The 20,375-nt window shown below is 40.8% G+C and overlaps 1 protein-coding gene across 11 annotated transcripts in view; it reads left to right on the top strand.

Annotated features, from left to right (window-relative positions):
- ZNF827 (zinc finger protein 827) overlaps window positions 1-20,375 on the top strand; it is a 181,184-nt gene that overhangs the window by 44,750 nt on the left and 116,059 nt on the right. For 10 of the 11 annotated variants that reach the window (XR_008679353.2, XM_019025581.4, XM_063705588.1 and 7 more), the window contains exons 3-4: window positions 1,990-2,162; window positions 8,244-8,724. Coding sequence is in view for 10 of the 11 variants with exons in the window: in XM_019025581.4 (XP_018881126.1) it covers window positions 1,990-2,162; window positions 8,244-8,724 (654 nt within the window). In the remaining variant the exon portion in view is untranslated. The remainder of the gene's footprint in view (window positions 1-1,989; window positions 2,163-8,243; window positions 8,725-20,375) is intronic. The other variant, XM_055385600.2, reaches the window with a different exon arrangement.

Here is a 20,375-nt window from a genome sequence, read left to right as displayed (position 1 = left end):
ACAGAAGGATATGAAATGAAAACACAAGTTTCCCTCCTGATTCCTTCCTTTTAATCCACAATCCTTCAGTGGTAACTGCTTAGTGGTTTCCTGGATATGCTTCCAGGAAGTTTTCATGCAAATAAAAATATACCATTTTTTGTTTGTTCCATTTATTCATGCCATTCTTCCCACTCCCTCCCTTTATTTTTTCTCAAGTATTTCAAAGCAAATCCCAGACATCATATCCGCTTGTTTGTAAATACTTCCATGTATATATCTTCACCAGATAAGGACTTAAAAAAATTAACCACAATTCCATTGTCACATCTAACAGAAACAACAATTGCTAAATGATATTTTGGAACATCCAAGCTATAATCAGTATTTCCTCAATTATCTGAGAAATGTCCTTTTACAATGGTTTTATTTAAACAGAATCCAAATAAGCTTCACACCTTGCTTTTTTTTTTTTTTTTTGGTATATATCTCTTAAGTCTTTATCTTTCCATAACCCCTTCTCTTTTAAAAATGCCATTTACATGTTGAAGAAACTGGGTCGTTTGTCTTGAGGAATTCACACATTATAGATTTGGCTGATTTCATCCCGTTGGTGTGTTTAACACTTTTTTAAAAAATCAATTGTATTTCCAATAAAGGGTTAGTTATATAGAGGATTGTTTAATTTTTTATAAGGACATTTCACAGATGACATATCAGAAGGCACATGGTATCTGCCCCATTTTTAGTAATGTTAAGATTAATTAGTGGTTTTAGGTGTTGTCAACTGATCCATCCTTTATAAAGTTCCCTGCTAATATTTCACCTAATGGTTTTAGCTGTGACTGATTTCCACTTTTTTAGAAAACAAAAATAGAATTACCCTGGATATATGGTTTTGTATCTTGCTTTATCCACCAATGCTAATATCTTGGACGTGTTTTTATATCATCGTCTGTAGATCTAGCTCATTTTAAAAAGTGCTTTTTATATTTTATTGTGGGCACATATGCCAAGTCATTTAACCGGTTTTGAAATATTTCTGATTCCTTATGATTAAGAAAGAAATGTCTAAGTTCTTGATTCTGCTTCTTTTTATTCCCTGTATCGCCAAATTGCAGAGGCTAGTGTGGCACTGAGCAATATAAATTGGTAGACCAGAAGTTTAGCAATAGTGTCACAACAGAGACCCTTCACTTTGAGAGCGACCTTAGCTTTATTTGGAGGAGGTAGTTGGTTTGTTTAATTTCTTGAAAGATTGGAGCATTTGTGGTGGCCTCATTGCAGCTCTTCCCAAAGTGGGCAACGAGGCCCAGTCACCGTGCAGAGGAAGGCAGCACATATTGTTAGTGGCTACCAAAGGGACAGAAATAAAAAGGTCAAAAACCCTGACCTTAAGACCCCCTGATGGCTAAATTGGCAGCAGCATCTGCTCAAGCCACAACTAAACAAGTCAGCAGTAGGGATCCGAAAATTTGTCTCCATTGGAGTTCAGAGAGTGAGGTTTATGCTAGCTGTTTGGTTTTCAGTGTGGAGCAGTGCATTATTCTCTGTCCCATGTGATTTGTTTTTATTTCTCACTGTTTTCAAAGTTCAGGAATTCAGACATGGACTTGAGTCTGACAGTTTCCTTCAGGAAACAAAGCCCCTGCATTCAGACTTCTCTGACTGTGCATGGTGCCCTTGGGCCCTGAGTTAGGACAGGCTGGGCGAAGCCCCTTTGCCGATGTCTTCCTTAGTGTTGGATGGCCTTTGGAAGTCACACTTTCACAAGGCAGGATGATCAGATTTTGGAAAATGGAGCCCAGATGGAAGTAACTAGATGAATATGGGTTTCTAACTGAAGAAAAGCAGTACTAAAACTTTCTTATGGATAAAATCTCGGAATTGTCAAGAAAAAAACCCAGATCATTTTTAGTGCTTTTTGTATGGCAGTGTATGTGAATTAATGCCAGATGCAGTGTACCTTTTTGTTTTCCTTAATGTTCCTTTCTTTCTCCTTCTTCCAAGCCTCAGAAGAGGAAAGTGGAAAGCCTTTCCAGTGTCCAATATGTGGTTTGGTTATTAAGAGGAAGAGTTACTGGAAGCGGCACATGGTGATTCACACAGGTTTAAAAAGTCATCAGTGTCCGCTCTGTCCATTCCGGTGTGCTCGCAAGGACAATCTCAAATCCCACATGAAGGTAAGCCACCTACCGACTGCACCTCCTGGAGAGGCAGGCACAGCCAGGGCTTCTGTACATGGTCTGGTGCAGGAGGCTTCTTGGCCGAGGGAGGGCGCCTCACTGATGAAACATGCGGATGACAGTACTCCACGTAGCAAGGTAGAATTCAACAGAAAGGTGTTAATGTCCACTTTGCAGCCAAGAACTTAAAGGCAGAGAGAACCTTCGATATCCAAATAATGTATTTACTGGAGGGCGGTCCTCTCCTATAGGGGAGCAACAGCCTGCCTGGCCTGTGTGCTGACGCATTTCTTGGGGCACTCAGAGGCAGGGCTGGGGAATAGCAAGAAGCAGGGAAAGCCAAGTTCGGGAAGAGCTGCTGGACTGAGCACCAAAGAGAGGGCTGTTGAACCTGCTCCCCTTCCTGGAGAGACTGCCCTTGGCTGTTACTGCCTTACCCTCCAGCTTGCAAACTAAGAGGAACACACAGAGACACCGTGTAGGAGGCATGAAGACAGTGAAGGCACCGGGCTTTTAACTTTATTTAGCCCTGTGGGAGGCTTGGGGGCCCTTCTAACAAGACTGTAGTCCTCATTGAGGCTGTCATTGTTTGAGCTATCATAATTCCGAGGATTACATTTACCAAACATCCAAGGACATAATTTTCAATGTCCTATTAAAAACAACTGGGGAGCTCAAACCTACACTAAACATGTACAGAAGAATTGACTGGAATCCATGAGTCCCTCTTATGTGAGATGGGGGAAAACTTAGTTAGATGGAAATCTTTTTAGCTGACTCCGTTAATGCAAAGGGTTTTGTCTCAAAATCCAGGAGGAAACTCATGGGATCAAAAGAGCACGTGCTTTTGAATTTGATAGACCTGAATTGAAATCTTATTATGTGACTTACTAGCTAAGTGGCCTTGAGCAAGTTAACCTTTAGACTCTGAATTTTCTCATCTGTTAAATGGGAATCATAATGTTTGTCTGGAAGAGTTGTCATTAGTATTTAAGGAGAGAATATTAACCAAATATCTGACACAGGAATTTTCAATGGAAGTTATTTAATTCTAATAACTATCATTGAGCATCTTAATAGCAATCATATCTTCACTGATATTTTCGATATGATTTGGCTGTTGACATTATTTATAAAGTGTTTACTTTCCTACCATAAGAAGTATAATGTATGGACATAATTAAGGTATTTGCTTATTTGGAAATCTTGCAGTCTAATCCTTTTAAATAAATCAGTAATCACTCTTCAGAATTGTAGCTCTAAAAAAGTGTGACCAGATAGAACCTCTACTGACTTTAGGAAATAGCTTGGAAGATTAAGAAAATTTAAATCCATGATGTAATTTGTTTTCTATCATTTGCCTTTGTCTCCTGGGAGTAGCATGCCCTTCATCTTCAGAATCCATTTAACCAGGAGTTCTGGTTGGCTGAATTTTACTCAGCCGACTTAGTTTTTGCTTTAACCCTCCTCATCCTCTGTCACGTCTTCCCAAAGTAAAAACTTGTATTTTAAACCTGCAAAGTTGAATTTCATTAGCAGGATGAGACTTCAAAAAAATGCCTTTAAAATGAAAATTTGTTTTAGTTACTATTTCCTAAGCTGTGTTTAGAAATCAGGTCTGGCAAATTTAAAGCTTCAGCGAGCAGAAAACTTGCATCTAGCCTGACACCTTGTAAGCTTGGTTTCAGCTCAGGGTCACTTAAAACAACCTATTTATAAACCCATGGAAAAAAAGCAGGGTTTTCAATAGCAGGAACTACTGACCCTGAAACTACAGGGAGATGAGTTGGGTGCCTTGATGACACAGACGGCCGGCCATGGCAGTGTCACAGATGAGAGCTGCAAGGGCTTTGCGGGTCGTGGGGTCTTAGAATGCTTTCAGAACAAATCAATAACCAGTACGATAAAGCAGTTGTGTGAAATTACTACTTTATTCAAACTCATGGTGTCCTAACCTGTTGAGCTATGACTTGAGCTTTTGATACGGGAAGTGTGAGAAGAGCTCATGCAAGTTTAATTTTATCAAATGGTATATTCTTTCTTGTCCCTGCTTTCCACCTCACTTATTGGCTGTTCTTTTTTTAATCAAAGCATTCATGATTTTATTTGGTTAAAATACTTTAATTTTGCTACATTTTGCAAATCTAGTCTACCTGGAAATATAATGGTTGTAGTCTTATGGGTAGATATCCTCTGCTACATCCACCAGAGACTACAAATATGGACGGACAGATTTTTTTTTTTTTTTTTTTTTAATTTTTGAGACGGAGTCTAGCTCTCTCACCCAGGCTGGAGTGCAGTGGCGCCATCTTGGCTCACTGCAACCTCCGCCTCCTGGCTCTAAGCGATTCTCCTGCTTCAGTCTCCCGAGTAGCTGGGACTACAGGCGTCCGCCACCACGCCTGGCTAATTTTTTCTATTTTTAGTAGAGACGAGGTTTCACCATGTTAGCCGCGCTGGTCTTGAACTCTTGACCTCAGGCAGTTCACCCGCCTCGGTCTCCCAAAGTACTGGGATTATGGGCGTGAGCCACTGCACCCGGCCGTGGACAGATTTTCTAAATGAATTCTGCCTAAGAAGTGGGGTCAGCACGGGAGGCGGAGCTTGCAGTGAGCCGAGATCGCGCCACTGCACTCCAGCCTGGGCGACAGAGCTAGACTCCGTCTCAAAAAAAAAAAAAAAGTGGGGTCAGTATAGCCAGAGATTAAGATCTCAAACTGTGTGGTCAGAAAAACCTTAGTTAGAATCTCAGTTCCACCTTAGGAACTGTGAGACTTTGAAAGAATCATTTAACCTCTCCAAACCTCTGTTTCCACTAATGGAGATAATAATCATACAGTCTGTCTCATGGGGTTGTTATGAGAGTTAAATGAGATAATGCACATAAAGCACTTAATGCAGTGCCCAGCCTGGAGAAACAACATTCAGTAAATGTAGCTAATACAGTGATCATTATCGGAAAGCCATCTCAATATACGTTAATGTTTATTTACATTTAGAAATAATCAATGAAATGGTATAAAAAATTACTCTAAAATAAATTTTATTCCTTTTCCCTTTTTGTGATCTGTCTTTAGTGCTGAGAACTTAGAAAAACTGATAAACAAAGGAATATAAAGTTGATCCTTAATCCTATCACCAAGAATGATAAATAACCATTATCACTTTGACGTATATTCTTCTATATTGGTATATCGATGTTTTAAAGAAAAATGGGATTTTACTTTCTTTGTTCAACAAATATAGTACTTACTGCATTTGTATTATAGTACTTACTCTATCCTATTATGTCCTAGGCACTGTACATTCTTTTAGCCCACCTTTCCTTCATAATATATTGTGCAAATGTTTTTATCACCTGCTGTGGAAGGAGCTTATAAAGGCCTCCAGCTTTCCTCGGGGTTATCTCAGATTTCCATTAAGTCCTTTAAAATTTTCCTGGATAAGTGAACATACAGGAATTCAACATGAATTCATAAGCTAAAATTGAACAGAAAAGGTGAGGAGGACTGCCAAGATAAAGAACACTGGTGAAGTATTAGCAGGAAACTGACCAAGAGTCAGGGTACTGAGTTCTAGTAGCCTCAGGTCTGCCATTTAAGGAGCTCTAACTTCTCATGAAGGCCCTCACCTGTCCCCCTAGTGGGGGATGGAGTAGAGGTTTCCCAAAATTTCCCTAAGCTCTGAAATACCACAACCCAAGCATCCAACTGCTACCAAGAAATGGCCCCAATGGTGAAGAGATGGCCCTAATGATGTAACAGCACCTGATATGGGTTGTTTGTGTGAAATGACCAGAGGATAGGTGAGCCCCTAAACATGGCCTGGAGAGAATGACGTGCTTTAGAGAAGCATGTTTTCATTTTAGTAGACTAAGAAGATCTTTAAAGCAAATGTCAAGCTAAAGAGAATGAAAATTATGACAGAAAAGTGCTTGAATGTCAGGAGAGAACGGGGAAAAACTGCAGTCAGAGGATAGAGCTAATACTTCTCTCAAAGGCCAAATGTGATATATAGTCCCTTTGGGAAGTTGTAGCTCAAAAAAAATTGTTAAGTGCAAAAGTCAACAAAATACCCACTGTTTTTCCTTTAAAGCTTCACTAATTTGTCCATAACTAAATATAACAAGGCCAGGATCTGGTGAAAAAGAAGTCACATAAAATACATGCACATAGACTGTTTTTAATCCAGGACTCCCTTTTGATTTTAGAACTTGGGCTCGCGCTCTGTCCTTTTCCTTCTTCCAGAAGCTGCTTCCGGAGCTTCTGTTCTTGGATTAGCTCCCCTCCTCTCCTGGGTCAGTAGATGTAAGGACACTTCTGAAATGGATCTGCCCCACTGCACTGCTCTCAGGGACAATGGAAGCTCTCTGCCTCGTGACCTTTATCACCTGGTTCCAGGGCATGCTTTTGGCAGCACTGGTCAGGGTCCCATGGGACTGTGACCTGAGGTCCCCAAGGTGCCTGCTTCTGCGTGAATTGGTCAGAGGAGATGATGGGGATTCTGTGAGAAAGCAAATGAAATGGTCAGCTCCTAGTGAAATCCTTTTGTTGTGAAAGAACAGAAAGGGGTGATGTTAACAGCTGGTGACAATCGGTGTGTTTCCCCACCCCCAGCACTCCACCCCAGCAGGGGGAAAGCCTTTTCATGATCAGGACTTTGCCTAACTGAGTTTGAGTGTATATGGCTATTTCTGTTAAGAAACTCATGCTTTGGGGGACCCAGAATCTATTCTGTTGTTTTTTTCAAAAAGCCACAGTGGGGTGCTGTAGCGACAGGATCTCACCATTAACTTTTAATTTCTTTGCTTTTGTTGGTCACTTAACATTATTTAAAAGTATGTTTTGGCTGGTGAATAATGCTTTTGGATTGCATTCAGAATGCATAAACAGCTGTTGTAAAACTTGCTCTCTTGGAAAGGAAACCTACCGAGAGGGGCCAGGTGGTGCAGCGGATTAACGCATGAGCCTTTAACCTTGGTGAGACCTGGGTTCGAGTCCTGCTTAGGTCACCCCTAAAAGAGGAGGTGTCAGTTTTGTTTTGCTTTTGGGTTCAATCACTCACTTGTTTGTTCAGATCACACAGCTCCCCAAATCATTTGGCCCACATCTACACAATTGGCAGTTTCTACTTAAGGGAGGGCCAGTCCTGAAATAGCAGAGTGTAGCAGGTCAGCACTGAAGTGCATTGGCAGAGATAAATGGGGAAGTTACAAGCTTATGAGCACCTGCCAGCTCAAAGCCTGGCTCAGGCCAATGCAATGATTTCCTCACTTTTTTAAGCACTAAATTTGGTAGTGACAGGAAGAAAAAGTTTCTCCCAATTTTTACAGGTATCGTGTGCATGCAAGACTGGAACTGGATTTAAAAGTCTGCATTCTTTCATTGCAGACGTCAGAATCTGGAGCATGATATTATAGCCACGTTTGGAAAAATTGGTTTCCTCTTGCTCAGAATACTTGGTGAGGGTCAGACCTTGGTTTTTCTCCTACTTTGTTTTTTTTTTTGTATGTAATTTCGCTCAATCCATTTATTGTGGGGCCTCAATTTCTCTGTCTTTGAAACGGGAATACCCTGGAGACATTATTTTCTACATTCTTAATTACCTAAGAGCAGCATTTTGAAAACTGAAATTATGTTTGCAAAACATAACTAACAAAAAATTGGATGAATGCAAAGTATCATTATTGTGAGAGGAATTACTTGACAGGTTACCTCTTTTGACCCCCAACTAGTAATTATGTAAGTTTGGATTGTGCTGGGTTTATAATATTTTCTCTGAAGACATCAACTGAGATCAGATGACTAGAATAGTGGGATGCTACCCAAAATAGCATCCATTGGCCGGCTGCATCCTCAGTTGTGAGCATGGCCCTAATAATGGACTCTTAACCTATGTGGACCCACTTTATGTTTAGGGATTGGCCTTATTACCTGGAGCCCCATAATGAAATGCTCTGCGGTACAAAGGCCAGCCCTTTGCACGGTGAGGAAATGATTGATGAATAGTCTGGATCTACAGCAAGGCATTTTCTATAAATGCACGGTGGCTAGCTCATTCTTCTTGCTTCTCCGTCAGGTTCATCAGCACCAGGATCGGGGAGAGACCTTTCAGTGCCAGCTGTGCCCTTTTACTTCCTCACGCCACTTCAGCCTGAAACTCCACATGCGTTGCCATCAGCACTTCCTGAGGACAGAAGCCAAGGTGAAGGAGGAGATCCCAGACCCAGATGTCAAGGGATCTCCCCACCTCAGTGACAGTGCCTGCCTGGGGCAGCAAAGGGAAGGAGGAGGGACAGAGCTAGTGGGGACCATGATGACGTCTAACACTCCAGAGAGGACTAGCCAGGGAGGGGCTGGCGTCTCGCCTTTGCTGGTGAAGGAGGAACCCAAGGAAGATAACGGCCTGCCCACCTCCTTTACTTTGAATGCTGCCGACAGGCCCGCCAACCACACAAAGCTGAAAGACCCCTCCGAGTATGTGGCCAACAGTGCGTCAGCATTGTTCAGCCAGGACATCTCTGTTAAGATGGCGTCTGATTTTCTCATGAAGCTGTCAGGTACTTGAATAGGGTTGTATTCTCTCTCTCTCTCTCTCTCTCTCTCTCTCTCTCTCTCTCTTTCTCTCTCTCTCTGTCTACCAGTATTCTCATTTGTAAAATAAGCTGGTAGAACTAGATGATTTCAAGGTCCCTTTAAATTTGGATAGTCTGCACTTCCATACATTTTCTCCTTGACTTTGTGTGTGTGTAATCCTTTGGAAGTAGTATTGCTTTGGCTTGGGTCTCAAAACAGTAGGGATTGTTGATTTCCTTCTGCTTTTTTCCCTTTGGTGAGTTGTTACTGTAGGGGGGAATGGTCACATGGTAAGCCAGGCTTGTGTCAGTTGCTTGTGTGACATTGGGCCCTGTTTAACATGTCTCTTCTGCACTGGACTTGTATGGAATACCTCATTTTGGCATTATTCAAGTTCTTTACTGTCTTAATTTATAAGATTTTTAAAGGACATATATACAAAGACTACTATTAGGAATTATAGACTTCTAAAATTTGAGCAAATGATAACTATCTTTAAGAAGTTTTTCAGGTTTTTTTAACGGGAAATTTTTTTTATTATGGCAAACTGTATTTAACGTAAAATTTACCATTTTAACCATTTTAGGTGCACAGTTCAATGACATTAAGTATGTTCACATTGTTGTGCAAACCATTGACCCCCATCCATCTCCAGAACTTTTTCATTCTCTCAAACTGAAACTCATTAAACAACTGTCAGTTCACCTCTTCCCCCACAGGCCCTGGAGGCCACTACTTTATGTCTTTGAATCTGACTATAGGGACCTCATATAAAGTGGAATTTAAAAACACATTTTAAAAAAAAATTCTTTTTTTAAAAAAACTGCCCTTATCCATTTGGGAAAAAAAGATGGAGTATAAATTATAAAGATATATTCTTATTAGTTGACATTCTATCACCATCAAATTGTACATGATGTTTCTTTTTTTATCATTTTTTCCCAACATATTTGATTTAAGTCGTGGTGTTGAAAAGGGGCATCAAGGTCTTAGGGCACTTTGTTTTTCCTGTCATTCTCTTTTGGAATGATAAGCTGTGTTGCAGGATTGTGCAGCTACTCATTACGCTTTTAAAAGTATGATTTTAAATTTTAAAGGAGATGTAGGGGGTGGGGAAAGGTCGGTGGAGAATTGGTTCTGTATTTCAGTGAAGATGGCAGTCCCCACGATGATTTCCAAATGCCATGTCAGCTCTTTGGAGATTGACAATACCCTTTTAAATGGAGAATAATTGGTCACCACCTTCCTTTAAATGGACTGTGAGTCGCATTTCACTAAATGTCATTGCCAGGTGAATTAGAGGTTCAGCTCCACTCTGAAGTCCCTTTGCTCAGGGACACTTCAGTCGGGTCCTTTGGAATGTCCCCCTTACCACAGATCTTTGCTCCTGAGGAGTGGGAGACACTAGTTGGAAGAAATGAGGAAAGGTAGGGGGTGGAAAATGAGATGTCCCAGAAATGAACCAAGTAGGCAAAGAGCGGGGAATGTAACAGTGAAGCACACCAACTGGCAAAGAGAGTGAGGGGGCCCTATGCTGGAATTGGCCAAGTTTCTGACTCTGGCTCTAAAGAACACTGGCTTCTCTGCTCCTCATCACCTCTCTCCCCCGACTTCTCCCTCCTCTATTCCAATCTAGGGGAAAATGTGATTTTTAGAGACTTTGAGTTTTATATTTAAAAATTTTTGAACATGTGGGGAAAATACATGTTTTCATGTATTCCATGTTTGCTGTTCTGATCCTTCAGGATTTCACCTCCAGGGGAACTCTAGTTTTTCCTTGATTGTCTTCCCTGCCACCGTGATAGCGAAGGGGGCTCCTTTTATGGGCCCTTATAGTGCAACTCGGGGTGAATGACTCTGAATAAGGTGTTACTCCCTTTACTCCATGACTCCAGGGATGTTTTAAAATCTAGAGGAAGTTGAGCGGGAACAGGGAAGGTTTGGTCTTTGGATAAAACACTTGTGTATGATGCATGGCTCCTGCTGGGCTCAGCTCTGAGTGCTCACGTTACGCCGTAATTAGCTCTAGACCCAATCTCGGGGAGCATAAGATAAGGCTGCTTAGAGCCAGCACTGCAAGCAGCAGACACGAGGGGAGAAGCCAGTTGATAGGTTGGGGGGAAGAATTGCGCGTCAAAGCCTTATATTGTGATCTGTGTTCTCAGTTAGCTATTGATGGGGAGTTGTTTATGGTTTGGTAGTCAGAATATTTACTGACTGATAATTGGCATAAGAAAACAGATAACAAATGCACACACTATTTATGCAAAAGGCCCATGTGGCTATTTTATGGTGGCTTACTGGAAGTCCTGAAACCTGACTTGTATGCACTGTTACCTAGCAACCTGTTATAAAGTCACTGGGGAGTGAGATGCATCCTTAATTTTTTTGTGTGTGCATATTTGGATGTAAATGTAAACTTGGTGACTGTGGCAATGCAGCTCAGGAGAGGAGAAGATATGTTAAAAGGAAAGGAATACAGTTTCTGGAGCGATTTTTTTTTTTTTTTTTTTAATTTTACTTACCCTCTGGTTGGTCTGGCCATACGTTTGATAGCTGCTCTCACTGTGATGCCCTGCCTGGCTGTGTCTGTGGATATGATTTAGGGACAAAAAGGCCAAATCCCAGGGAGCTGCGGCTGAGTTTCTAGCTCTTCCCATCATCAAATGTAGTGAAGTAGTGGCTAGTCTCGGGCCTTGTCCCTTGGCGTTATAACGGCGCCATTGTTCTTGCACTGAATTTTTTCACTGGGCTCTGTCCGTGCACCTGCTGGTACTGTAGGGTGCAGCTGTTTGTGGGCACTGAGTCTGTGAATCTTTGTGCCAGCCAGATCACTGTCTGCAAAACTGGAGCACAGTGACAAATTCAAGCGTGCAGACACCTACTTGTTTCCAAAAGAGAGAAAACACTTGATGCTTTCTTGCCTGGTTATTAAGGGGAGTCTTTCTTGCTCCTACAACTAAAACTAAGCATAAAGATAATTGAATGGAACCGAGTGGGATTAAAAGTCGGTGGATAGAATACTGTTTTAAATGGACTCTCAATAGCCCCAACCCCATTCCTGTTAGAGGTTTCTTAACGTGCATGATTGTGAAATAAAATCCCTTCTCCAAACTATCAGCTATTCTTCTGACTGAGCCCACACTTGACACTGCTTGGTCCTTCAAAAATAATGCTGCTTGCAAAACGGAGGCTTCCAGGCCCAGCATCGCAGTTGATTCAGGGAATAGTATGGGCAGCTTTCAGGGCTGACAGAAAAATGAATTTTGTAGATTTCACCCACGGTTTAGACTGAGGCAGACCTGAGAGTACTCCAGGCCTGTATGTTCCAGCAGCTCTTTCCTGGAAGCCAGAAAGCATATGCAAATCATTGCATGTCAGGGCAGGTGAGCCAGTGGTCACGTGGCTAGGGTGTTCAGGGAAAAGGTGTTCACCCGACTGCGGAGAGCTAAGTTCCTGCTGATTCTGTGCCTTGTCGCCCACAGCCAGCAGCAGTTCTTAACCTCGGCTGCACATTAGCCTTGCCTGGGGAGTTTTTCACAAAATGCCAGGGCCCAGAAATTATGATTCACTGGGTTAGGCCCTAGACATTGGTATTTTCTTTAATATCCTCAGATGATTTTAATGTGCAGAATGATTGTAGTGTGCAGCCAGGGCTGAGGACCACTGATGTGGAATATAAACTTGTTACATGGTACAGTATTTTTTGGTACAGCTATGGTTTTCATCAGTGCAGTTTTCTTCCTGTGGTCTCCAGCCGAGACCATGAAACGGGGCATGGTGGTATGAGATAGGCCTGTGGCTTTCACCATAGGTCAAGGTTGACATGAAGGAGAGGCCTGGGTGAGTTGTGTTCACGGAGCCCCAGGTGTTTCCTTGTGGGGCCTCCTGACAGGGGAGTTTCTCCAGTTAAAAAGTCTCAAGATTCAGTGCAGAGCATAAAGGAACTGGGAGGGTCGTCATTATTAGAAGCCTGATTAAAAGTTGCCTGCAGCAACGGCCTTACATCATTTCTTTTTCCGAAAACTACCCTTTTCAAGATATAAAATTTAATTCTAACTCTCCAAATTATAACCAAGCAGTTGACAGAAACTTGGCACTTCACTTGTTGGCTGGGAATATCTTTTTGTCCCTGGTTTTCCAAAATAAAAGATATGTCATTTCAACTATTTTTAATTTGGAAGCCAGCAAAAATTGTTGTGCTGTCTCCCACATCATATTAATTTCGTAAAATTGAGACCAAAATAATTTTAACTAAGAGAGATGGACTTCTTTAAAGCAGTAACTTACTTTTAGCCTCACAGAGACAGTTTATGAACAAATGGATATAAGCTAAACTGTTTCTGACTTATTAGTAGCTCATCCATTAAACAGCAAAGGTGTTCACATATAAACGTAGGGTGTAGGTTAATGTGTTTGTGTCATATACTGTAGTTTTCCATCGGCCTTTGTTCTACAACTTCCATCTATTTCACATGATTTTAAGCCTCTGCAGTTACAATACAGTTTTTGTATAAATGGCAGCTCCCAATCTTGCTTTACCTTTGTTTGTACTGCTGGAGAAGGAGGGATGGGAGATGCCCATTTAACTAAGTCATCCTCATTGCCCAGTGGCTCTGATTGCCTTTCTGTAAAGGCAATCATCTCAACAAATGAGCCTTCTTCCAAGTAAATGCCATCCTTGTGTTATTCACACCCTGCGAAGGCAGTGCCAACAGCCAGGGGGCTCTCCCACTCCCCATGCCTGGGCATGCCTTCTCCAGTCAGGTGATTTTTGACAGCCTCCCTTTGCATTTTTAGTTTAGCCCTTCCTTTTAACCCTGCCTTGCTTTTCTGGTGATGGGCACTCACTGATCATGTGACTAAAATTCCTCATGTGAGCGGCTGCATTTAGGGGCCTTATATGTGTAAGCGGCTTGAATGCCCTTTTGAAATTCTCGACTTTATTGAACTTGGTGATTCATATGAGAGGAAGAGTGTGACTCTTTCTTATTTTTCAGTGACTTGCCACTCATGAGACAAGCACTGACCTGAGTTAAGAAAGGAGCAGGTAGGACTATAAGTAAGTGGGACCTGGAGGATTATAAGTAAGTAGGGCCTGAAGGATTATACGTAAGTGGGGCCTGGATTGCTTACACACACAGTTGCTGAAACTTGCATGGACAGAGTTCTTACGCTAGTTACTCATTGCTTATTATTTTTACTTTATTTAATACTTACTAACTCCTTTGAGCCTTGTGGCAATGCCATAGTAGGTGGTATAAGTATTCCCATTTTACAGATGAGGAAACTGAGAAATGGAGAGGTTAGGAGTCTTGCCCAGGTTAGCACAATGAATAGGTAGTAGAACTGAGATCCTGTCGCCCAGGCTGAAGTCAGTGGTGCGATCTCGGCTCACTGAAACATCTGCCTCCCGGGTTCAAGCTATTCTCCTGCCTCAGCCTTCCAAGTAGCTGGGACTAAAGGTGCCTGCCACCATGACCAGCTAATTTTTATATTTTTAGTAGAGATGGGGTTTCACCATATTGGCCAGGCTGGTCTCGAACTCCTGACCTTGTGATCTGGCTGCCTCATCCTCCCAAAGTGCTGGGATTACAGGTGTGAGGAACTGGGATCACAGGCGTGAGGAACTGGGATTCTAATCCAGGCAGTGTGGTTCCAGGATTCTCTTCCCCAGACGGTCTCTACCCGCAAATTACAGAAAGGAGCAGCAAAACAGGAACTTGGCTCTGTTCTCTGCCCTTCTTGTGCATTGTGGAATTAGCCAGAATTTCAGCATGTTCTGGATGTTGTTATGTCAGACAACTTTAGAATTTGTGTTAATAGTTTTAGGCATCTCAGGAATTATTTAGTACAAATAGAGCAGTAAGAGTAGGGCCAACTGATATTTCTGTAGAGCTTCACAGCGTACTGTGTATTTCTAAATACATCATTTCATAACAAGCATGTAGATGAGAAAACCAAGACTTGGGGTAAATAACTATAAAAGAGTCATGACTGGAATCCAGACCTTTCTTTCCTGACTCTGCTAGATAGAGTGTACCTAGTTCCAGAATTGCCATCAGAGTGATTTTTTATCTTGATAGACCCCTGGGAAATTTTACCAAAGCCTGTTGTATCTGTAAAAACAAAGAGAAGTGTCATTCTCCTTGAAGTCCGTTCTTTTTACTACTGTTGTTATTATTGTTGTTGCTTCTACTATTATTATTTTAAGAACTATAATTAATCAAATGTGCTTACAGTGAGCTGGGCACTGTGCCAGCCACATCATGTAATTTCTCATTTAACCTTCACCACAGCCCTATAGGGTCTGTAATAGTAAACCTATGTTATAGATAAGGAGGCCGAGACTTAAAGGTTTCGGCTGCAAGGGACAGAGCAAGGATTCAGCTCTGGGTAACCGCAAAAGGTTGGCTCTTGACTGCTTAATTAGCTATTACCTATTTTTTTTTTCTCAGTTGAGCAAACTGTCTTTTGACCTCCGTCTGCTTCACTGTTTATTTTCCTTGGCTTCAAACCATGGCATCATTTCGAATGCATGCACTTTCAGTCACTAATCTAGTTAAATTTTTTATGTCTTCAAAATTGTACTGAAATTTTCATCTACACTCCATCCCTTCATGTGCAGCCTGCTCCTCATGCCTAGAAGTTGCCCCTCCAGCTCTCTTCCTGATGCCTTTTCCTCCCCAGCACTGCCCCCACCCATCCACCCAGCATTTCTGATGGACTTTTCTTCCAGTACTTCTTGCATCAGATCATGCTCCTGTCTGGCTAGCTCTTTTCCTTCTTTCCTCCTTTCCTTCTTTCCTTCCTTCCTTCCTTCTGCCCTTCCTCCCGCCCTTCCTCCCTTCCTCTCTCTCCTTTCCTCCCTTCCTCTCTCTCCCTTCCTTCCTTTCTCTCTCTCCCTTTCCTTTCCTTTCCTGTCCTGTCCTGTCCTGTCTTGTCTTTTTTTTCTTTCAAGATGAGGTCTTACTCTGTCACCCAGGCTGGTCTCGAACTCCTGACGTCAGGCGATCCTCCCACCTCAGCCTCCCAATTAGCTGGGTTTACAGGCACAGGCCACCATGCTCAGCCCTAGCTCCTTTCTGCTGAGTAACTATCTCTCCACTTATCTTAAGAAAACTGTTAACAGTCTTCACCAGCTCATGAACATACCCCTCTCATTTCCATTTTTCTACCTTTACTCATGTTGTTCCTGGGGTCTGACAATTGGAACCATGAAATTGCATGTATATTTTCCTCCTCTTGGGAGGAGCTACAAGTCACACTGTAAAGAGGTGGGCCTTTGGAGGGGGGAATCGTAGCCATTTCATGGTCTGCCACAGTCCAGAGTTCTTCAGACTCTGGGTGATCCACAATGACAAAAATCATTTACAAACTGATCTGTAAACAAGAATGTCAGCATATTAATTTAAAATGACAAATATAGCAGTCAAGAGGAGATGTCCTTTGGGGCAGGTGGATCCTGACTTTCCTGAAAAAGGTTGGAAATATATTATCTAATCTTCAGGTTTTCTTTCTTCTAGTCTCCAGGCAAACCACTCCATTGCTGCTCATACATTTCATTCTTTGGCCGTGTTAATAGTGGGAATTTAAAATACAGCCTTCTTTCACATTTACTTAGGGCTTGATTGGTTTTCCAGGACCTGTCCTTCCTGCTTTTGACGAGGGAGATATCCTGTCTGTTAAGTGGATTACTGGAGATGGCAACTTTTGCCCTTTGTGGGTTGGTTTTAGTAGTTTAGTTTTTGCAGGAAAACTTTATATATTTTAAAATTCTTGAGGCACTGCTCACTTTTTGTTACCTTTGACCCTTCTGCAGAGGCTGTTTTTCCCCTTTGGCCGTAGCTATCATAGGGATCTTTACAGTCTTGCTTTGGGTACATAGACACTGAAGGGTGGCCAAGGATTAGCTCAGGTGGGGATTAGTGAGAAATATGAGATGGCTAAAATTTCACTAAACACTAATTATAAAATGATTTAAGGGAAATTAAAGAGCAAGATTTTAAAATATTTAGCAAATGTTCTAAACATTCCATTTGAATATAATACGCTTAACATTTAAAAGTCATATTTAACTGTTATTAATTATTATTTAATTAAATCTTGGCTTTTCTTACGATTTCAGAAGGCAGTTTCTTACCCAAAGCACATCATAGCGCTGAAAAATCCCAGATCCCCAACCTGTTCATACATACATACATACACACTGCTAACAAGGGAACTTGGTTGGATAGAACTGCACCGGCTTGTGATCTGGAGAGTTAAGCTCTGATTCTGGTTCTATCATTAATGAGCTGTGTGATTTTCAAAAGATCGTATAATCCTCTGAGCCTATGTGTTCTTATTGTAAAATAAGGGAGTGGAAAACAGTAATGGCTTTCATTTTGTTTCAAAAGTTCACATTTATTACATTTACATATTTAAAAAGCCAAGCAATTAGGGGGAAAAAAAAGTTGCTATTTGGTGAGCACAAAATGTGACACTCCAGTGCTATGAGGGAGTACAGTCTATAGCAATGTGATCATCTAGTATATTTCTAAATTTATTTTACTGATCTCAGTTTGAAAAAATACAAGTACAGTTTCACATAGTGGCAAATGGGAACAGATTTTTAACAACTTGTCTTGTAATTTCAGGATCTCCTCAATTAAAGAAGAGTATAAGCTTTTGCTTCAAAGTTGACAACATTTGGCAACTGCCCTCATTCCTTATAATAAATGGAAGATAAGCAGTATCCAAAACTCACAATATGCCCTAAAGCCATCTGTAATTCTGTGTCAACTACTTGGTTATTACTCAGTTAACTGTTATTTGGGAAATGTATTTAATCTCTCTAGGTCTGAGATCTCTCATCTGCAAAATGGGGATAATACTAGTGCCTACCTCAAAGGGTGGCTGTGAGAATTAGATAAATTAATACAGGTAAATACTTGGTGTGTTACCCAGCTCATGTTAGGTGCTCAATAAATGATAGATCTAGCTCTATCCATATATATCTACATATGTCTACTTGTCTGTCTATTAGCTATGGTCAAAAGCTGCACCAAGCAGACACACTTGATACACTTGAATCTACCCTTGCATTTAATTTAAGGCAGGTATGCCCAGGGGACAGCTGGCAATGTCTAGAGAAATTGTTTTTTTCACAACTGGGAAGTACTCCTGGCTACTAGTGCGTAGAGATGCCAAGGATGCTGTTAAACATCCTACAATGTGCAAGACAGTCCCCCACCCCCAACTGCTCCCAGCAGATTATCCAGTGCAGAATATCAGTGGAGTGGAGGTTGAGAAACACTAATTTAAAGTATGTATGTAGGCTCTAGTAGGACTATAATTATATATGAACACACATGCATAGGCCTGAATTCTTTGAAAAATCAGTGCAAAGGCAGCCACTTCATTATTGATGACATTACTACAACTGCAGCTCTCCTATGAGAGGGGGAGAAACTGCATTACAAGGGCTACTACACAAAACTGAATCAACTTGGCAACATATTAGTGGTCTCCAGTATGTTGATGTTTTATATATAATGCAGTGGATGATGCACGCTTTAAACTTAAATTTTAAATTAATTAATTTTACAATAATTTTTTAAAACCTTAAATTCAAAACAAACATTTGTTGGAACCCCTGAAGCATATCCTAGGGTTCCTTGGAACACTGTTTGAAAACTATTGCTCTGTAGTCCCTTCCAGGCTCAAGAGTCTTTGGCCTTGGTTTAGGGTGAGATCATAAATAAAATTCTCAGTGGGTTGCTTTTTCACAGAGCAGTTCAGCATTTATAAAATTGCCATACGTTGAACTGAAAGAGAGTTCTGTCTTATTAAGCTCAAGAAAAGGTGTCATTTTCCTTCACCAGAGGGAACCAATAGAAGTATTTATTTTGCAGTGGATTCCTTCCCTTCATCCTCCTAGTCAAATCTTCACAGGATTTCTTCCTACCAGAAAATGTCACTTTTCTTCAGACAAAACCCACCCTTCCCTTTCTCATGAACAATGCTTAATTCACCCACATCACTTATTTTCCAAAGCCATGGTTCACCTGCTGAGGATAGTGTCCCTTTTAAAGGTACCTGGGTGTCTTGGAGAGAAAGGAAGGGGTTTGGATGCATTTCCAGTGAGAAACTCTGAGCCAAGTGTCTCTGTGAATTAGATCTGTGATTTGGGGCATCAGTTTCTTAACCTTTTTAGGACCTTAGTTTCCTCACCTGTAAAATGAAGATAGTAATAACATCTGTCTCCTGTGATTGATGGAAGGTTTGATCCCTATGTAATTACTCAAGAGCTAGTTGTATACGTTGTTAAAACAAATGATGGTCTTTAGAAGGAAGTTATATAGTATTTTCCCTAGTAATAGGGAAGTTATATAGTATTTTCCAATTACTATATAACTAGAAAATATTGTAAAATATATAGTATTTTCTAGTTATACAGTAATTTCCTAGAATTGGAAGACTGGAATCATCTTATCCCAGCAGCTTTCCCATTCCTTTCCCACATTTGCCTTTATCTTGAATTCTTCATAAATCCTCAAAAAAGCTGATTTATTTCCTTTAAATGGTGGTCCACCTCCATCAAGTACATAAACTGAGAGGTATGTGTAACTGATCAGCAGCGTGGCCCAGGTCCTACGATGCTGGGAACAAACAGCGAGAGAGGGGGCCTCTTGATTAGCAAGGGCTTTCTCATCACATCAAAAGTGCAGTTATCCAGAAACTTTCAAATAAATAAACAGAAGTCAAGGCAGGTGTTGTGAAAGTCCTTGACAAGTTGAGTTCTGCACCTGCACAAATCTTTCTATGTTAGTAGTAGGAATAAAGTGAAGACTATGTCATGAGTCATAAATGGTTGCTTTTCTCTTAGCAATTTCCCCAAAGAAAAAGAAAACATCTTGAATTCCACCTCTCACTGCACATGTGGGTTTTTTTGTAAAGTGGGATAATTTAAAAGATAGTAATTATTAAGTCATATTAATTTTAAAATATAGGCTTTATGTACTGTTCTTAATGTAAATATTTTTGATCATTGAAAAAAGCAGGTTAGCCTTCATATTTCTATTTTTACATCTTCTATTGAGACCCAAATGTTTGGGAAATTAAAACTTGGGCAAATGAGTGATTTCCACATGCTCTTCTGATATGTCGTTAGCTATATTTACATTTCCTCAGCACATTACAATTTTCTGTTATTCTCTGTATTGTCAGAATGAAAACCAGGTATGTAGTGCCTTGCAAATGTATAATCCAGCAATATACAGCTTGCCTATTGCCTTTTAAAGTGTCTTTTTGAAGTTCTATTAAATCCAGGTTGTGCTAGCAATGCTAAATATCTTTACTTTTTTCCCCCTAAGTCTCTTATAGCATATACTCTGACTAATGCTTCTAGAAACCACTTACATGTGCAGGAAGCATCTGCTTAACAATCTCTAGAAGTTGGGATTTGCTTCTGGGGCCTCAATAGTTTTTTTTTTTTTTTTTTCATCTCTTTCTTAGCTTCATCTTAGAATTTTAAAATGTTTTTAAATAAAAGATGCAGCAATGAAGCATTTTAAAAATACTTAACCATTCACTTTAAATTGTTCTTCCTCAAAGAATCAAAGACACAGACTTAATAAACACCCTATTTAAT

Source organism: Gorilla gorilla, chromosome 3 (genome assembly GCF_029281585.2).
Source record: "Gorilla gorilla gorilla isolate KB3781 chromosome 3, NHGRI_mGorGor1-v2.1_pri, whole genome shotgun sequence".
Classification (NCBI taxonomy): Eukaryota; Metazoa; Chordata; class Mammalia; order Primates; family Hominidae; genus Gorilla; species Gorilla gorilla.
This window is presented reverse-complemented; position numbering and strand designations above follow the sequence as displayed.